The sequence below is a fragment of the Bombus terrestris genome, chromosome 3 (assembly GCF_910591885.1).
Source record: "Bombus terrestris chromosome 3, iyBomTerr1.2, whole genome shotgun sequence".
NCBI lineage: Eukaryota > Metazoa > Arthropoda > Insecta > Hymenoptera > Apidae > Bombus > Bombus terrestris.
The window spans coordinates 10034954-10054326 of NC_063271.1; the positions used below are offsets into that span (position 1 = coordinate 10034954).

Consider the following 19373-nt stretch of genomic DNA (forward strand, 5'->3'; position numbering starts at 1 on the left):
TCTCGTGTTTCCTTCTTTGATTACCTTCTCGGCTTCCCTCGTCTAGCGAAAGAATAAGAGGAGAACGGTAACAGAGGGATTATTTTAAATTCAAGTTGGCTGTCATTATGAAATAACTGGGCGGAGAGAAACGCACGATTCCACGGGAATAAATCCTCAGCAGATCTTCGTTTCGGAGCTGAGCACCGGCTCTTACGTTTGAAATATTCCGAAGAAAGGATCCTTCCTCGGTGGTGTTCGGCGAGACGTGCTGGAAATCCCTGGAGCAACGGCGAGATCCCCGTCGATGGGACGCCGGCTTTATTTCGCGCGGCATTTTGACAAAATAATTCATCGCGGTGAACGAAAGGCAAATTTCGAGAGACTGTTACGTCGATTTCAGTGAAAGGAAGCGGAAAAGCGGACCAATACGAATACCGATGCCTGATACTTTCTGACGTCTTTGGCGGTAAATTGAGAAATATGGCGCATCGAAAGGTTCGTTCTATTCTGCGATAAATTGAAAGCAGAGCCGAACGGTTTATTGCGGTCGATTAGGCTAACCCTGTTGCGTCATTTTTCATCAAATGTTATTCTTCAATATGTAAGCGAAATTTTGGTCAATAGAGTCAATTTTGGTCAAACATTGATAGAATTTTCGTCGTAAATTTTCGCTGCTAATATTTTCTACATTGTTGCCTTCTGCTTATGATTCCAATAGACAAGTCGATTTCATTTCTGCTCGTTCTTCTACGTAAAATTCGCACAGTATATTCAAAGTTCAACACTCGATCTTACATCGTATCTTGTTCTACATATGATGAGCGTATCTCTACAAGATTTATAATTCATTTTGTATACTTTTTCGCCTAAATGCCACAAATATTATAAATTCGAATGGAATTTTAAAAAAGCTGTCATCCAATTGTTGACTTCTCGCTTTAATTTGGATAAGAAAAACATTTTCTTAAAACATCACAAATCTGTTTTGTTTCCAAAATGAGAGCAGGGTTAATTTGGTTACATTTAGAACTTAAAAAAAAGTTCATCGCTATAGTCTATCAAACTGTTTCGAACCAAACACTACTCGAAAAGTTTAATTAAAAAGCCATTCTTGTATCAGGTATTTCGTTGAATTAATATGTCGATTACAGAGAGGATTAATCGACTGAATGGAAAATCAATTTGATAATAGACTGTATGTATATGTGTACATTGTAACATATACAAAGAAACTCAAACGGACGATATCATCCGAGCTCGACTCGATTCTAGCGAAATGAAAGTTTCATGCGATCCGTCGCGATTACGAAAGAATCATCGAATCAATCCCACGATGGAACAGCACACAGCACTTAACTCTTGTCGCCACGTATGAATTTTTCACGAGTACAACTCTGGTATAACTCCGGTATAACTCCGGTAAACTTCGGTATAACTCCATCACAACTCCGGTACAACTCCACCACAACTCCGGTACAATTCCGCCACAACTCCGATACAACTCCGGTATAACTCCATCACAACTCCGGTACAACTCCACCACAACTCCACCGCAACTCCGGTACAACTCCGGTACAATTCTGGTACAACTCCGGTACAGTTCCGGTACAACTCCGGTACAGTTCCGGTACAACTCCGGTACAACTCCGGTACAACTCCGGTACAGTTCCGGTACAGTTCCGGTACAACTCCGGTACAACTCCGGTACAATTCCGGTGCAATTCCGGTGCAACTCCATCACAACTCCGGTACAGTTCCGGTACAATTCCGGTACAAATCCGGAACAACTCCGGTACAACTTCGGCGCAACTCCATCACAACTCCGGTACAATTCCGGTACAAATCCGGAACAACTCCGGTACAACTTCGGCACAACTCCATCACAACTCCGGTACAATTCCGGTACAACTCCGGTACAATTCCGGTACAACTCCGGTACAACTCCGGTATAATGATCGGAGTTTTCACAGTTTCTTCAAAGAAAGTATCCACCCGCTGCGCTGTAAGCTGCCTAATTTTTCAAGAAACGTTCTGCTCATAAATATACTTGTGCGAATTTTTTCATTCGCTACTTTTATAGTATACCTTTGCATTTCGATTTTAATTTCGGATACGATCGATCTACGCTCATTCGAACATTTAAAAATATTATAATATCATATTATATAATATTATATTATATAATATTATATGTTAATAAAATTTGAAATGTATCTATATAATTTGAAAGATATTTATCGATAGCATTGGTTTCAAATTTTACTATTACAATCACCATACGTGTTTCATTATAGCATTAACAAAATTTCGAAAGGTTTCGTACAACGCATGTAATATTGGGTTGGCAACTAAGTGATTGCAGATTTTGTCATTAAGTGGTAATGACTTAGTTGTCAATATAGACACAAAAAGATTTCTATGATAAAAGTTCAAGTAAATACTTTCATGAGCGACTATATATGTTACACTTATGTTTCGTCGTAATAAATAAGCAGCGTATAATTAGCATCGGTTAAGAAGATAATTACGTTTTAACATTTTGGAAAATATTTTCATTTTTAACGGATATATTTTTCCCACTTTAGGCTTCCCATTTAGAAAACGAGATTCCCAAGAATTCCCAGGATCAACGTCGCAACAATATTTTCTTCTTCTTCCCACAGAAATTCATAAACCGCAAACAATAAAAGGACTCTAGAAAGAAGCATAATTTAGAACGTACTATTCGAAAGCCTAAAGTTTCACCAAGGAAAATTATCAGAGTGAAGTTTCCTCTGGTTGTCACGGGTCCACGAAGGAGGAAATATTATCAGACAGAGAAAGTGTAAGATGTATGAAAACGTACCCAGATCCATGAGATGTTCCTCGCCGAATCGTCGCACAGCATGAACATGAAGAAGCCCGAAAGCGAGCTGCATTCCAGTGGTGAGCAACAGGGCGAGGAACCCGGCTGCACAAACCAACCACCCCCAGCCACCCTCTGGATAGAAATGCGTTCGCATGGTGGCGACGTCTATGCCTGAAGGGAAAGATTAGCCTTAATTACGATTGCTTTTTACATGGATCGTGTGAGCGAATTTTTTCGTTCGTTTGGCCATGAGCACAGTAATTAATTAACGAATTAATTCTATTATTCTTTTCGATTTTTTCTCGGTTTTCTACATTTTTAAATATTTTTTCTTTTTAATACTTTATTCGTAAAAAGCATGATATACATAAAAGATAATAAAATTATACTGTAGCGTGCACGAAAAAGGATACGTGCGCGTATTATCTTTTGTGTTGGGTTTTATCCGGATCGAACCGACTGTATCTCTATAGTGCCAAATTCAAACTGTGTACATAGATACACGCATGTGTGCGTGTGTGTGTGTTGGATGAGAATTGTGAATAAAGGGTACAAAAGTTCGATTCGTTTGTAACGCAAGAGCGAGACGCTATTGTAACTCTGTTACATCCAATCTCGTAATATTTTATACTAAAATTTGATATCTAGAAAGTATCTGTATTTCGATAATATATGCGTTAGAATTTCCATTTGAATTAAAAAATCTTGTACCTTAAGAATTAATTGTAAATATTAATTTGGTGAAATTTCATAATGAAATTTTACTATTGAACGAATAAAAAGATTTTTGATCTTCCAAGATTAACAAGTTGCAGATAATTTTTCTCGTTAGAGAAAGTAATAATCTTTTTACCGATGTTTATTAATTATAATAATTGCATGGTCGATGCTTGTGCATTTGTAGGAAATTTGAAATTGCAAAAATGTATAGAATGCATGTAATACGCAGGAAGAATACCTCAAGTATCCAAAGAGAAACGCTCGCCATACTCGTTTTACTGTTTAAATACATTGATACAAGTATGAAATTGTTTTGATATTGATTTTCAGGGATAAGCAATAGTAAAATCCAAAAGAAAGTTGCACAAATATCGGCGATCTAACGATAGTATTTTAGCCCGATTTAGTATTGAAATAGTATTGAATTTGTATTTAGTATCGAAATACTTTCCAGCATGAAAGACATGAATTTAATTACCTGGACGACGAAAGGCTGGCACACAACGATGAAGACTTCTCAAATCACCGAGCACCCAATTACTATTTCCGATCATGCCATCATGCAGACTTCCCTCTGCGTCCATGTAACGCATTCGAGTATCTAAAATCAGAAGAGAAGCAACAATTAAAGAACAGAAATACTTTAAATGTATATATGAAAGGTTGAGAAACGAATCAGCGTAAATTTAACTTGCCTTGGGGATGAATGAGACAATTTAAAAACTAATTTATTGTTAAACTGTTTCCAATCAAAATTTTTATCCGCAATAAATCAAACAACACGAGCGTCAACCTCAAAGGGAAATCAAAATCCGGACAAATGCATAGGTCGATATATTCAAATTTTTCAGTTGACATTTGACACAAGACACAATTTTTTAATTCGATCTGATTTCTTTTAAAAAACAATGGTTATTTTCTTTCGTTCTCTCTTGCAGTTAAGTTCATCTGTACGTCATAATAAAAATCGTAATAAAAGTCGCTTTAGACATCTTCATTGGCATCGCAAATTTTGTTCAAAACCAATTTGTAAAAACTATATTTATCTTAGTTTTACACTGATTGGCTTCTGAGCTCTACGTATATACGAAATGGCGTGACTTTCGCAATCGACGCTGCGTTCGCTTGAATGTAAATTAAGAAGGCTACGAGCGGATTAACCCCTGGCGGATTAGGCACCAGTGTTTTTGCGTAATTCGACGATATATTTGCAGGACTTAATTACACCGAGAACTGGCTCGCAGATGCGTCCAATGAATTTATGTGGCACGACCCGTTTTGTGCGCTGGCTAAGCCGGGCGATAAAGATAAACGCTGTTTATTGTGAGTTCGGCATCGTTGAAGACGAACTCTCCATGAAAAAGAGGAAAATTGAAATTAAGTTTGATTAAAATTACATTTCGTGAACTTAATATCGCGAATTGCGGTATTTTATTGTGCGTAACGTGTCTAGAAAATAGGGAAGGCTTTGTTAATATTCTAAATTAGAGTTTAAGAGGATTTAATTCAATTAGAATTTCGTTTCACAACTTTTAAATAGATTTAGAACTATCGCAACGAAGTTAATGTTACTTGCTTTGTGCGTTTTATTTCTATTTTTTTTTTTTTTTTTTAATAATTATGTGAATCCCTGTTACTCGACTTTTTATTTCACTTTTGTATCTGAAATTGTACTATAAATTATGATTATCTCTTAGGAACTATAGAAGAGTTTTTTAGTATTTTAAATTGGAATTTAAAAGATTGTTATATTTTAGGTGATAGTGACGCGTGATATAGCTTAGTGCGTGAAAATTACAACGCGTTAAAATAATTGTGAAATAATTAATAATATCTAATTATTAGCTAATTAATAGCTAATTTAATAATATATTATTTAATTTTATGTTCTATTTTTGCTTTTGAAATAATTATTGTTGAATTCTCTGAGGAATTAGGATTGATTTATGTTAGGCTCGTGATCTCAAAATTAACATTATCCAATTGTATGACCCCACGACTGTCATTACCGAGTTCCCGGATCCTAGAATTATCGCTATCTAGTCCAACATTCGCGAAATTATCACTGGAAAATCCTATAAGCTTGAATTGTTGCTACTGGAACCTACGTCTTCCGAATCTACTGTTATTTCGATACTAAATGTCACGAATTTCTACTAATTTGAAATTCCCACTGTCAAACAATGTTATCGTTACAGTTGTTCCAATCGTTTTCTACAATTTTGCAAAGTCTTTCTAAATTTCACAGCATGAAAATACGAACTTTGCTTTCCTTGTGATATTATTAGCTTATATCATTTGCTTAGCTTCCAAAAATCTCTACCATTCCTATAATTTATTCCCAATTTATATTCTTTCCATTATGATATTTCTATTATAATCACGGATTTTCTAACCAACGTTTATTGATATTAGTCACGAGATCTCGATATTCAAGAATATTCAAAATACTAATTTCTGTTTCTCTTAAGCCTCTTAAGGCTACAACACACAGCTTATACTATAGATTCTACCAAGTTCATAGTATAGTTTTGTTAAAATGATTATATTGAAAAAGGAGGTTTAATTGAAGAAATTAAATGCTGTGGGTATATAGTCTCTACAGAGTATAGAATTTTCGTATTTCCTATACCTATGGAGCTTCACTGTCAATCCTGCAAACTACTTCTAACACATGCTGAATCGTAACAATGTAAAAAAAAAAAAAAAATAATAAATAAATTTTGTGATACGTGTACAAAGTCCAATAACATGAAATTTAATTCCTATTTATTCCGACAATTTCCCAATTTTTCTGTCACCGTAATAAACTTCATTAATTCTCAACTTTTCATTGCTATACAACCTGCATACACGAATATTCATCATCCGTTCTATATTTTCTGTTTTCCATCAGAATTTCCATTACAGCACGCGAAATATTTAATTCGAGGTTAATGGAAAATTTTTCAACGTGTTATAAAATTGATTCCGAGCAAAGAGAGAGAGAGAGAGAGAAGTATTCAGTGTATCTACGATGTTTCCGTCTTGCAACATCGCAACTCTGTGCCACGGATCGGGGACGAAACGAGTTGAAAGAAATGAAGAGGAAAAAGGAGAGTCAAGTGGGTTAGATAAAAGTGCTCATGAAAAGGAGATGCTAGTTGCTATGGGGTGAGAACGAGGGCCAGCAGTCTTGTGGTCGAGGGTTCGAGAAAGCGGGTCGATGATTTTCAGCCGAAGAAATGTACAGAAAAAATCTTGGAAAAATAGTGTTCCTCCATAAATTCGCATCTATCGATGATTTACAGCAAACATATTATTTGTCCACGTTTTGCATTCTCGAGAAAAACAGCTCTGAAAGTTCGATGGTAATTTGTAATTAAATAAAAACATTTTACATTGTATTTATCGATGCTATTATAAAATTGGCTAGAAATTGTGCATTGGTCCTTTTTTAGAAACGCAAAATGACGATGATGGATCATGGTTCCTGAAAATATCTTTGTAAATACGAAATAGAAAAATATTACTTTTGACAAATTTATGAAGTAGACATAAATATGACTTTTAACTGTTAACTGGAGAACTATCATCCATGTGGGGAAACTCAAATTTCAAAAAACGCGGACAGGCGATATGTGTGCGATAAACACGTTTCTTGCTAGTGAAACGTGCGAATAATAATTCAATTAAAACTGGAAAATAATTCGTATAGAAAATTTAATTAGCGAATCAATTGAATTCAGATAAACTCACATCGATACACTCGTGAGTTCGTGTGAATTCAGAAATGAATTCACAAAAGAGATTTAAACTAGCTCAATCCGTTCGCCAAATGAAATTCCATCCTGTTCTAACTAAACTTCCGAAGAACGACGTCGTTGCAAACTGTGAGACGTGAAAACGTCATGAGTCAAAACGTTTTTATTAATTGTTTTATATAATATTCTTCTATAATACTCTTCGATAAACATTTTCGGAAGCAAGGGAAATTTTCAAAAGCCACAGGAAACAGAACCGAGCAATTTGAATTTCCATCTGTCTTTCGGCCACGGGAACCAATTTTTTAACATCGATTCGCAAAACGAGCTCGCCTGAGCGCAGCTTGTAAGGAAAAAAGGATGGAAAAAATTGTAGAAACATAAATAGTAGAAAGAAAAAAGTTAAAAAAGGAAATATTTAAGCAGCGCGAACCAAAGCAAAAGTAAGTGGAAAAAAAAGAAAAAAGAAAGGGGGAACAGGAATCGGCGTGACACGTATTCTTAATTGTGGCACGACCGTTCGTGCCGGCATCGCTGAACGTTCCTTTCCGCTTCTTTTCCTTTCTCTTTTTTTCGCCTCTTAATTACAACGTACAACGGCAAAGTTTCCGCAAACAGCAAAAGTTCCTCGTAAAATTCGTCTTTACGGGGCTAATGAAGTTTTAAGCAATTTAAAGTAGAATTTTAGCGACGCTCGCTGTTTGCATTTTTATTTCGCTCTTTTGGTCACCGTTGGAAAATGACCTTTTCTCCTGGACCCATCGAAAGCTTTCCCACCGTGTAAAAATAAAGAGTAGCGATGATACGTCGTTGCAGATATTTCAATTCTCTCTGTTATTCGAAAGAACCAACTTAAATCTAACGTGTTCAAGTTAAATATATTTTCTCTTCGAAATAAGAAAAACATGGGTGCACCTTTCAATTTCTGTAGTCACGTGAAATCATACTACTAAATGGTAGGAAATTTAATACAGTTAAACCCAAGAGATTGGTATTCAAGTGCTATAACAGATATAAGTATAAGTGCTATAACAGATATAAGTATTTTGTTATAAAAAGTATTTTGCAGCCATTTATTAGCAATTAATAATATTTATTAGCAACAGAAGCATTGTTATTACTAATTGTAGAACTTAATTATTATTAATTATTGTATAGTGTTGGATTGTAACGTACGGTGCCTGTCCGGTGTTCGTGGATTTTCAACGGTGACAGACTAAAGTGACGAAAATGTTTTTAATAATTTTCATTTCGAAGTGATTTTGTTTGCGAACAAAATCCTATTGTTTGGTGGACGACGGGCAGAAAATTTCCAACAGACAACTTGAACGATTGTCAAGTTAGAGTCGCCTGGAAATACCAGAAATTGGAACAATCCAAATAATGACTGAACTAAGTCTGATTCAAAAGTAAAGCTAATAAATGGTATTATAACTTGGTGTGGAAATGAAACGGAATTAATTTCCACGTCAAATGTCTTTCCAATTTATCATCCTGTTCTTCTCTCGATTCCATTTGAAAAGGACAAAGCCAGGATATCCAAAATTAGTTTACCTTCATAATTAATTACCGGATCGCACGAGTTAGGCACATTACGGTTAATTTTCTCCACAGTCGACTGCCAGAACAAAACTCGTCTCTGGCAGAGAACGTTTTAACGTTCGTTCTCGTGTAATTTAAAATCCTCTCTGTCTCGGCGATCAAAGAGACAATTTTATATTTCCCTTCGATATTCTTTTCTCCGTCGACGAGAAGGAAGATTCGCTATTTTCCTTTTAAATTTCCATCGATTCTACCGTGAATAATCTCTCTTTCCTCTATTCCACGACAAGCGGTTGAGGTACGAAACGGAACACTCATTAACGCACCGAGTTCTGACGAGCAAGGAAAAACTGTAAAAGAAACTTTTCTTTCCATTGATTGATAGTGCACAATGGCCGAAGATCGGACGCTAAGGCGAGAAATCAAAGGGGCGAAATATTCTTAATTACAGTGCGAAGGAACGTGAGCCAACGAAGGAGATAAGCGCGTGGGTCGGCCGAAAAATGAGGCTGCTCGTGAAAAATGGATCGGAACGGAGGAGGTTCTGCGCCAAAACCAGGTTGAAAAACAAAAACTGCGAACGACGAAATTGCCATGAAAAGGAATTACGACGCTTCCTCCGCTTTGCTAAGATCTCGCCGCCATCGTAACTTACCGCTTTGATGCAAAACTTATGAGAATCTTGTGCCGTGAATTTCCGAATTTCTCCTCTTCCTATTTCTTTTTTCTTACTTTGTCGGATAAAATATGCAGAGTGGAGGAACGGGTTATGTTTCATGCGGTAAGGTTGTTCTTTCAATTTTCCAAAAGGTTTTCTTGTATGGAAACCAGGAGGAAGAATATTAATAGGAAATTTTGAAATGGATGAAAGTAAAATGAGACGCTCTCGGTCAGACGTGATTGAGGTATATGGTCTGATTAGAGTGAGTTTAATTAGAGGATTGCTTGAGGAGATTTTCGAAAGTGGTTTGCTTCCTGAGATGTTGTATACTAATTACGTTGATTGTAAAATTTACCTACATTACCTAATATTAATTAATCAAGTAGTGAGTGAAGCCTAAGTAATGAAGTTGCGAGCCTTATGAAAAATGCATGGCGTCAGTTGAGCTCTTAAAAAGCTATACAAAGTGGCATTATGAACAAGTATTATATTTCGGGATATTTTATTATTTATTATATTTCTTAAAATATAAAGTATAATAAAATATTATTTTTATTACTATACATTAATGTGTATTAATAAATTATGAAAAAGTATATCAACGTATCAAGACCTTAAATACCAATCTCATTTAAAAATTTCGCAAAACAATTTCCTTCCCCAAGATTCTTTTCTGAACTGTTATTTTAAAGCAATAACTATATCAAAAAGCATATATAAAAAGTATCAGTTTGAATCATAAAAAATAGCAGAACATTCTTTTTCCTAAACATTCTCTTCCAAAACAAGTTTCCTATTTCAGGAACTACAGTATCTACTTCTACTCGGCAACGAAGTCACAATACACTGACCACAATAAAGAAAATCCAATGACATATTTCCGTTTCTATTCTGTGGCAACCATGGTGGAACAAAGAAAAACACTCGTCCCGATTGAAGCTTCTGGTTGATATATGTGCCGGTTCCACGGGAGATTTGTCAAAAATCGATCGTGGACGAGAGACAAACACGCATCTCTTCGAACGAATAGCAAAAAGTCGAGGGATTTTAAAAGAGTCCGACGATTTAACTGTCCCGGAAAGTAGATCGAGACGTTGTTGCCGATCCGTGAAACGATATCAGGAATCGCGCAGCTTCCTGTAATAATTGTTTTCCGAAGAAAAACGCGAGCCCGAGTAATTTTCTTCGATAGAGAACAAACAGCGGTTTTTTTAACTGTGGTTCGAGTTTCATTTTTATGATTGTGCGGTTTAGTGGCACTTTTGTACTGAGAGTTTCGATGTGTTTTCACTGCAGTTAAAATAGTATTGATCCCAGTAAAACGACTGACGAAATTTCTCAGTGAAGATTTGTAGTTTGATAAAATAAACGTAGAAGGAAATTAATGGAATGTACTGTTGCATTGTCGTCGAAAAGTTAAACGATGTACGAAGAACAGCTTATTAAGAGATTATTGTTTTATCAAGTTGCATCGTCTGAAAATGTCCAATGGAGATAGAAGTGGAATTGTTTATTTAAATACTCTGTATACAATAATTATAAGTTTGCAAATCAATTTGATATTTTATTAAACTGAATATAAAATGACCATCATAAAATGGAGTGTTCATAAAGAACTATAAAAGAATGCGATTAATTAAAAGTTAGAGAAAGAGCGAGAAACAGTACAAGTAGTAAAGGTTCGTCTATGGTCAGACATTTCGTTCAGCACGTCGCAATCAATATATTTTTTGATACTAATTAGAAAGAAAGCGAGAAGTAGAGTAAGTAGTAATAGTCTACCTGTGGTCAGACATCTTGCACTCGATACAGTGATCAATATCTCATAGTATATCGTATACGCAGTTATTTAATACGAACATCAATGAAACAATTATTTGAAAATTATCGAATTATTTATTTTGTAATAATTCAAAAGTTACAAAATTAATAAAAAGTCACACAATTAATAAAAATTCACGTTAATAAACATAACAATATCGTAAATATTCTTCTCAACTTCTATCTTTTCTTTCTTTTTCTATTATGCAATATTTCTTTTATGCTATCAAATTTAAATTCTGAAAAAATATTTTAACATAACCCCATCGGACACTACTATATTCCACATAAACCCATTTATACACACAATATATCTTCAGTAATATCCACTAACATAAATTTCGCCCTTGATAAATTCTAACTACCTAAATCATCTTTAACATCTGCCTCCAAAATTACCATTCAACCTGCCGCGTTAGCATTATATCGTCAACAAGAAAAGAGAAAAAGAAAAGAAAAAAGAAAAAAAAACGAATGAACCAGCTTATCGAAAACAATAGAAATAAAACAAGTGGGAAAAGCTTCGATATCGGTAAATCGAGCGAAAAATCGGGAAATTTCGTATCGCCACGGATATTTCGGTTGGGATTGCGTGCACGCGGGTCATCTGCATAATACGAAGCGAACGTGGCGATGCCTGCAACTGATTCGAAATCGATTCTTTCACAGAGGGTGAAAGAGGGTTGACCATGCAAATACAATTGGAAAGGGTCGGTTTGTCCAATCGCAAGTGTCCACCGTGTTTAACCGTAACGCGAATTCGTTCGAAAACTATGAGTGGGTCGCGCGTCGTGGTCAGCTTCGAAGCTTGTAAATGACACGACAAATTAACACGAGTCAACGTGGCCGTGCGCGAATTTCATCGTTTCAGCAAAATCGTAACTGTACCGTGAACCTTTCTCTCCGTCTCTCCGCAGTTTCGTTCATTTCATCAATTTGATTTTTCCCACCTTTTCCTTGTGAAACACACGTGCGGTCCGGTTGACACTCGCGACTGTCAACTTGTTGAATTGTTTCCCTTTTTCACGCGCCTCTGCCAGCTGACAGGCCACTTGCGAAATTCCTGCGATATTTTTCATTAAAACGTATGCGATTTCGTTGTTCACTGTGACAGCGACGATGAAAATTCCGATAGAATTTTACTGTTATTCTTTTGGATTATATGGAGAACGATACGTAGAATTTTTACACCTTTCGTCACAGTAGATATATTGCATTGGGAAGCGCGAATATATTTTTATTTATACTGCGTTTCGTAATTGTTGGAATTTACGCGACTGTCGAAGTCGATACACGTTGCTTGACTAATTTAATTTTATGACCCGTATCGTTTCCTCGTGGCTTTCCTCGAAATTCCTCGTAACGAATCGCCGATATGTCTTAGGAAAATGTGAATAATAGCAGGAAAATCGTTTAGACAGTTTACAGTGGAGAACAATAAAAAAATCAAAATTGATATTTGTATGTATAAGTGCGAGTAAATTTTGTATTAAATTTTGTCTGTACCGAACACTTTAGTAACAGCCATATATTTTACGATATATATCATATTACACATTCATTGTTTTTAATAATTATAATTCAGTTTCGAAAATTATGATACTTTCTTAATTTTAGCTCTTTAAACTTCCTTTTGTCTGCCACTCTGTATACAATGCTGGATCATCTTACTCTAGTACGAACAAAGGCCTATAAAGTTAAACGATTTAAAAACTCTGAGATGTTTCCACTTGTTTTGTATACGAGGAAGTACTGTTTCATTTAACGCGTTTTGCATTTTATTCGATTTCTCGGGGGCATCTTTCAGCGAGATTGCGCAAGTTTTCTCGTAAAGTCGGTATAAGAACGACTCTATCCACTCGGTCCTCTTGGTAAACTTGCTCATAATCTCAGAATGCTTCTGTTTTCGTTCTCACGGCGCGACGTTGCTTGCCAGGACACCGGCCTAATCCGTTTCCGTCAAGTTTCGCGACTACGTTCAATATTCAACAGCAGGTGAATGCCGAGAGAGGAAGAAAAAGGGAGGACCAGAGAGACTTTTTCAACGCGTCAGATTGAGAATCGTCGTATGTATGTGACGAGAGGACACCGTATTTCAACTTTGGAAATGTCCTTTCCATATAGTGTCATGAAAGTTGCTCGAAACATGAATTCAGCATTTTCAAAAGATGAGAAATCTCTTCTGTTTCGCTTAAACAATTTTATAGTATACGTTATCCTCACAGCAATTGTAAATACAAACTTTCGTTCTAACTTCGTTCCAGGATTATCTCAGTTTTAGAAATGCTGAATCTTACAAACTTTGAACAACGAAACCAGTTAATCGTGCTCGATCCTGCTACATTTTAACAAACAAACAGGATTCGTAATGTTTCGTGAGAAACTGCACGGTAAAATTGGAACGAAAAAGCATGCGTAACAACAAGACATTTTTCATGTTTCGCCCGCTAACCGAATATATTCTTCAACGCTGGGAAAAGATCATTGGGTGGAAGATGATCGAAAGCACGTAGCAGTAGTCGATGTATATCTATAGAGTTATGTGGAATATCGTGGGCATACAGTGGAGGACATATAACGTAGAAAATGTTAAAAATTGATACGCTATGTATGTTAGTAACCTTTATGCTACACATATTTCACATATCGATAACAATCATCCACAGTATGTTTCGTTGTACGCATATTACGCTTATTCGCTGCTCTTAACAGGTATAGATCCACGTTAAAAAATCATGGTGTCCCCTTATGTTTCTTATTTTACAAACTTCTTCTAAACTTTTGCCCCATATTTTGATAAAACAACGTGCGTTAAAAATTTTATTTCACAAGACTACATGTCACGCGCGCTAACCTCATATTTATTCATAGTCGATGAAAACAATTTTTTTTTCATAGCCGACAGGAAGAATTCATTTTTTAGAAAGGTGTACTCACCACCGTGATAGGAACTGCCTCGATGAGGAGTGTAGATACCGTTCCTGGGCTCGGGACAGTGGCTCGGTGTGTAATACTGCATTGGATGATGCACGTAATTGTTCGGGGTGCTCGGCACGTGTACCGGATGGCAGTGCATACATCTTCGCGGTGTCTCCGGCACGCCCTGGATAAAAGAAACATGTCTGCAATGCATCGAGAAAGGCAATAGCGATCGAGCACGCGAGAACCAATGATAAATCGCGACGATCGACGACGTAGCCTGAAAATTAAACGTCGCTAGATATCCGCCGACAGGGTGAAAGTGTCGCTGGCCGAATACCAATTAGGAGATGAACGCCCCACGTAATTCTCGCAAGCTGCTCGACGACGCCTACCTTCTACATTTACCTGTAAAATGCGCGATCCGATGAATATCGATTTCTACGTCGATAATAGAATCAATCTATCGTATTAGAATAGAATCTTTATGATTTTCTTTTGTATGAGTGGATAAGATGATGGATAAGAAATTACGCGACATAGGCTAATTAGCTTCTTAACGGAAACGTAGTATAAATATTCTTTTTTTTTTTTTTTAGATGAGGGGAGACTTTTAAAAAGTACATTGACGAATTTTATTTTTTATAGATTTGTTAATTTTACTGGAGGAGTGCGTGATTAGTATTAAACTTTTGGGGAAACAAACAACGTACTTCGATAAATATTTATCAAGGGGATGACCTAAGTGATAACGAATTTTAATGTGAATTTAAAAAAATGTGATCGTTAGATTATCCTCTTTTCTGTGACTTTAAAACATCAAAGATCAAACTCTATCATTCGTTTCCATTTAACAATTAATCTTCCTTTCATCCCTAACTTGTATAATCCCTGTGACTCAGAATTTGGTTAAATTAGCTACTACCCTGTCAATCTTTTTAAAATTTGCACTTGTTACTCGATGGAATACTAATCAGTCGATAACCAATTTCGATAAACAAAAAACCGTCTTTGGCACATCCTCACACCTATCCTTAATCTTCCCCTTTACCATTCTGTCAATCATCCTAAAATATCCACCTATTGTTACAGATTAACTACTAATAAAAAGAAAACAGTCAGCTACCGAAAAACGTTTTTTTTTTTCAATGAAACACGTTTTCAACAAACAAGAAATAGTCTTTGGTACATTCCCGCGTCCATCTTTCATTATTCACCAACTTGAAAATCTTCTGAACATTTCCACGATTATTACAGATTCTACATCGAAATGTCAATTGCTCAACTAATAGCCAGCTATTGAAAAACGATGTTCCTTCGACAAGTAAAACAAAAGACAGTTAAACCGATAGCTGAAAAGGAGGCGGAGCATGCAAAACGGTTCACTAAAACTTTAATGTCGGACTTAATCCACGAATTCGCTTATAACCTAACGCGTTCTCCGGATACGATCACCCTAACGATGATAATCCAACGACACGAAAACGACGGGATTTTTCTGTTTTTTTTTTAAATACCTGCATAGAATGCTGGGATCGGAGCGATCTTATCGAGCCAGCTGGGTGAAGGGAGGGCACGCTACCACCGAAGTTCATCGCGGAATTCCTACAGCCACCCGGGGTGGACCAACCCCCGCGCACGCTGGCCGAAGTCCACCCCATAGCGCTGCCGCAATCGTCCACCAGCATTTTTACAGCGAACCGGGCATCTCACTGATCTTCTTTCGTCGACTCGACGACCTGCGATTCCCTGGATTTCACTCGTCGTCTTGCTGCTCTATCGGCGGAAGCTTGCGTAGTTCTAAAACTATTCTTCGAAATGATTGTCCTCGATATTATTCTTCAAGGTAATTCCTATTTGTCCGTGATTGTCGTTAATCTGAGGGACGCTGGTGATCGACCACGTGGAGATTGAGATTGAAATTGAGATTGGTCGAAGAACGACGGTGGTACGGTGGCTGTTCGCGAAACTCATCTTTCGTTGCTGAGGATTCAATCGTCTCGATTCAGGCGTGGATCTGCAAGCAGAAAATATGAAACGTAGGTGAAATAGAGAATTGGCGAGCGTTGGCTGTCGATTAGAACTGTAATTAAGCGGATGGGAATGGCGAGAGAGGTAGCAGAGGTGAAATGGGACGCGGATTAAAACTGTACTTTACTCGATGAGGATTCCAACGGAACGATGCGGGAAAAGAATTTTACCATGTTCGATTTCTTTTTCTATATATCGTTGAGCTTTTCCTGGTACGTTAAAGATATCCTATAGGATATCTAAGATATAGAATATAAGATATAGAATAGAATATTCAAGATTCGCGTATATTATTTTTCTCATATACGGTTTACTCCTCTATGGTTTCACGAAATCACCAAATTATGTTACACATTATGGTAGGAATAAGGGGGCTATTTAAGGTTCACTTTCTTTTGTAGAATATTAAGGAGAATTGTGTATTAGGGATGAAGTAATTTTATGACATGATTCGAATGACGTTATATATTACGGCAGAGATATACATAGACAATGTTTAAGATTCTCTTTTCCTGTAGAACGTTATACCACATTTTTCAATTTGGCTTGAGAGAAGATCTTAGATGATCTGAGTTTGTTTAAAATAATAAAACAGTCTTGACCAACACGGAAGAACAGAGTTTACGCTGACAAGAAAGAAGCAGAAGCTATTAAACGCCACCTAAGATGAATTACCAAGTGTCCAAGCGAGCGGAACAACTTTACTAAAAGCACGGAACGCACTTCTCCGCCTCAATATCACCGCGATTTATGTCGTCATAATAAGAATTAATCCGCAATTAATTCCGTGTCCCGTGCAAATAATCTCAACCGCTGGAAAATAATTTTTACCTTTTCCCTCCATCATAAAGAATGTAAGATGCGATGTTTTCGAAATAACATTGTCTACCAATCGTTTTGAACGGTAAATTTTCGATAAACTCCATGAAGAAATGTTGGATGTCATTTACTATATCTACGACCGACCGCGTGTGGTGGTAGGGACCAGTCGTCAGTTGAATGCTGCTGATGCATTCAACCGTCCTCTTAAGTAGGGCCATGATGCAAATGGGTTAAAAAATTTAATCCGCTTCATATGCATAAATAAGCGGACCGACGATATGAATCCGGTTAGACCTGTCTGCTCAGGGCGCGGTAATTTATTGCGAAATCGTTACATACTTATCCAGCCAAGCCAAACTATCACCAATATTTAAATTGTTTTTTTACCAATAGGTACAAAAATTTACTTCAGGTTTTTTATAAAAATCAGTGACATATTAACCGGTCATTCGCTGGATATTCAAAAAGCGAACGAGATTCGTGAAAAGAAGAGATTGGATATGTTTACGTGTTGATACGTTTATGGTAGGTAAATTGAAAACTTTGAATATTGATATCCTAGGCGAATATAAAAATTACGGTGACAGAATTTTTTTAACGAGTTGAGTTGATTTTTTTATGGGAAACTATAACATACATGTATTGAACGTGAAATATTTCGTTTATTTACATGGAACGTAAAATATAATAATATATAATATTATTACAGCGTGAGACGAGTTATATTTAAGGCAATCGTTAATAAATAATGTTTAGACACAGAAATATAAAGAATGTCAACGCAGTCCCTTGATGCTTTTCAGCAGTTTAGGACGATGGATGAAACTATCGATAAAAACACCGACTTTTCTTTGTAAAATTCTGTCATGAATTTGTAAAAAAAAAAGTACGATTCTTCATACTGAATTTTCTAAACTATAAGAAGATAAAAATTGAAAGTAATTACCATATCAAATTCTCGGAATAGTTATTTAGAATCGACTCTTGTTCCGGTTTTATAACAATAGAAACCTCAAGTTTCAATGAAAACGATTCATTATAAGTTCTCATTATTTATTCTTATTTTATAGCTATTGAATGACAATTAAGATATAATATTCGAGTCCAACGTTCAAAAACATCATTTCACCGAACAGTTCAATATGTTCCAAAGTTTTTGATCGAAATTCGAATTTCACAAGTCCTGGATGCTTCTCTTCGATGCAAATATAATTCAATAAACGTAGCGCGATTTATTATACATCGATATGTGTACGCAATGAATCACGTTCGTACGAAAGTTTAAGTTACATACTTCGAGTTTTTCCATTAACTCGCTGCGAATTCGCACGCAAATGGAAGGTTCATCCCAACAGATATAACAGGATTTTACAGGGAAATTTGGTCTTTGCCGATACTTTTCCTCGTTAGCATACACAAAATACGTACTTTAACATAAATGATGTTCGCTTACGAATACGAAAACAAAGTTATCCGATTATCCGACCAACGTGTACCACGAATAGTTGGAATAATTAAGGTTCTATAGTAGTTGGAAACAATATCGTTGTAATACACACGAGAGTCAGCCATTTCGTATTATTTCACGAAAGTTTCTTTATCGATCCATGCTTTTTCCAGGCCGAAAATTTACGACTTCCGACGTTGATCCGATGACCGGCCGTTTCGTAAACTCGATACTCGCGCGGTTTCACGGTCGCGACTGTGTGCGCAACTTCCGCAATAAGAAGGACCGTACCGGAAACAAATGGCGGATTTGTATGCGCCGCCAGCTCTACAACCTATATATTTCAATTTTACCGGCGCTACATTGCGGAGGAACCTCGTTGCGGAATGCAAAAGCATGCCGGGGCCGTAAATCTTTTTACAAAACGCTTTTTAATCGAAACACTTTGCGCAAACCCGTCAGCCTCGCCCGTGCCGGAAGTTAGCTTTCCGGCGGTAAGAATTGTTGGGACCAAGTTTTTAAACGCGGCACGTGATCGGGCAGAAATTTAGCACGAACTTGTTATTAACAGACTGTAGATTTTTACGCAACATGCATCTAATATCCAGATATTGGGTTTTCCGGAAAGTGTCTTTCTTTTAGAAACACGTCTTTTACGACAACGCATCTTTATACAAACATGAAACCTAATCTGTCGAACGTTGTGATCTTTAGTTTGATAGAACAAAATGGATTATACGTAATTCGATAAAATAATATAAAATGGAAAATTTTAGATAGCGAGGATTAGATAGGATATTCTAATTAAGAATTATACTTACGATCATGAAATATTTT

At 36.4% G+C, this 19373-nt stretch overlaps 1 protein-coding gene across 7 annotated transcripts in view; it reads right to left on the reverse strand.

Moving 5' to 3' along the window:
• LOC100642239 (monocarboxylate transporter 10) overlaps positions 1–19373 on the reverse strand; it is a 310901-nt gene that overhangs the window by 94905 nt on the left and 196623 nt on the right. For all 7 annotated transcript variants that reach the window (XM_048404630.1, XM_020868497.2, XM_048404626.1 and 4 more), the window contains 4 exons: positions 15754–16253; positions 14255–14420; positions 4029–4151; positions 2828–3001 (listed from right to left, as the gene is read on the reverse strand). In XM_048404630.1, coding sequence (XP_048260587.1) covers positions 2828–3001; positions 4029–4151; positions 14255–14420; positions 15754–15924 — 634 coding nt within the window. In that variant the 5' untranslated portion in view covers positions 15925–16253. The remainder of the gene's footprint in view (positions 1–2827; positions 3002–4028; positions 4152–14254; positions 14421–15753; positions 16254–19373) is intronic.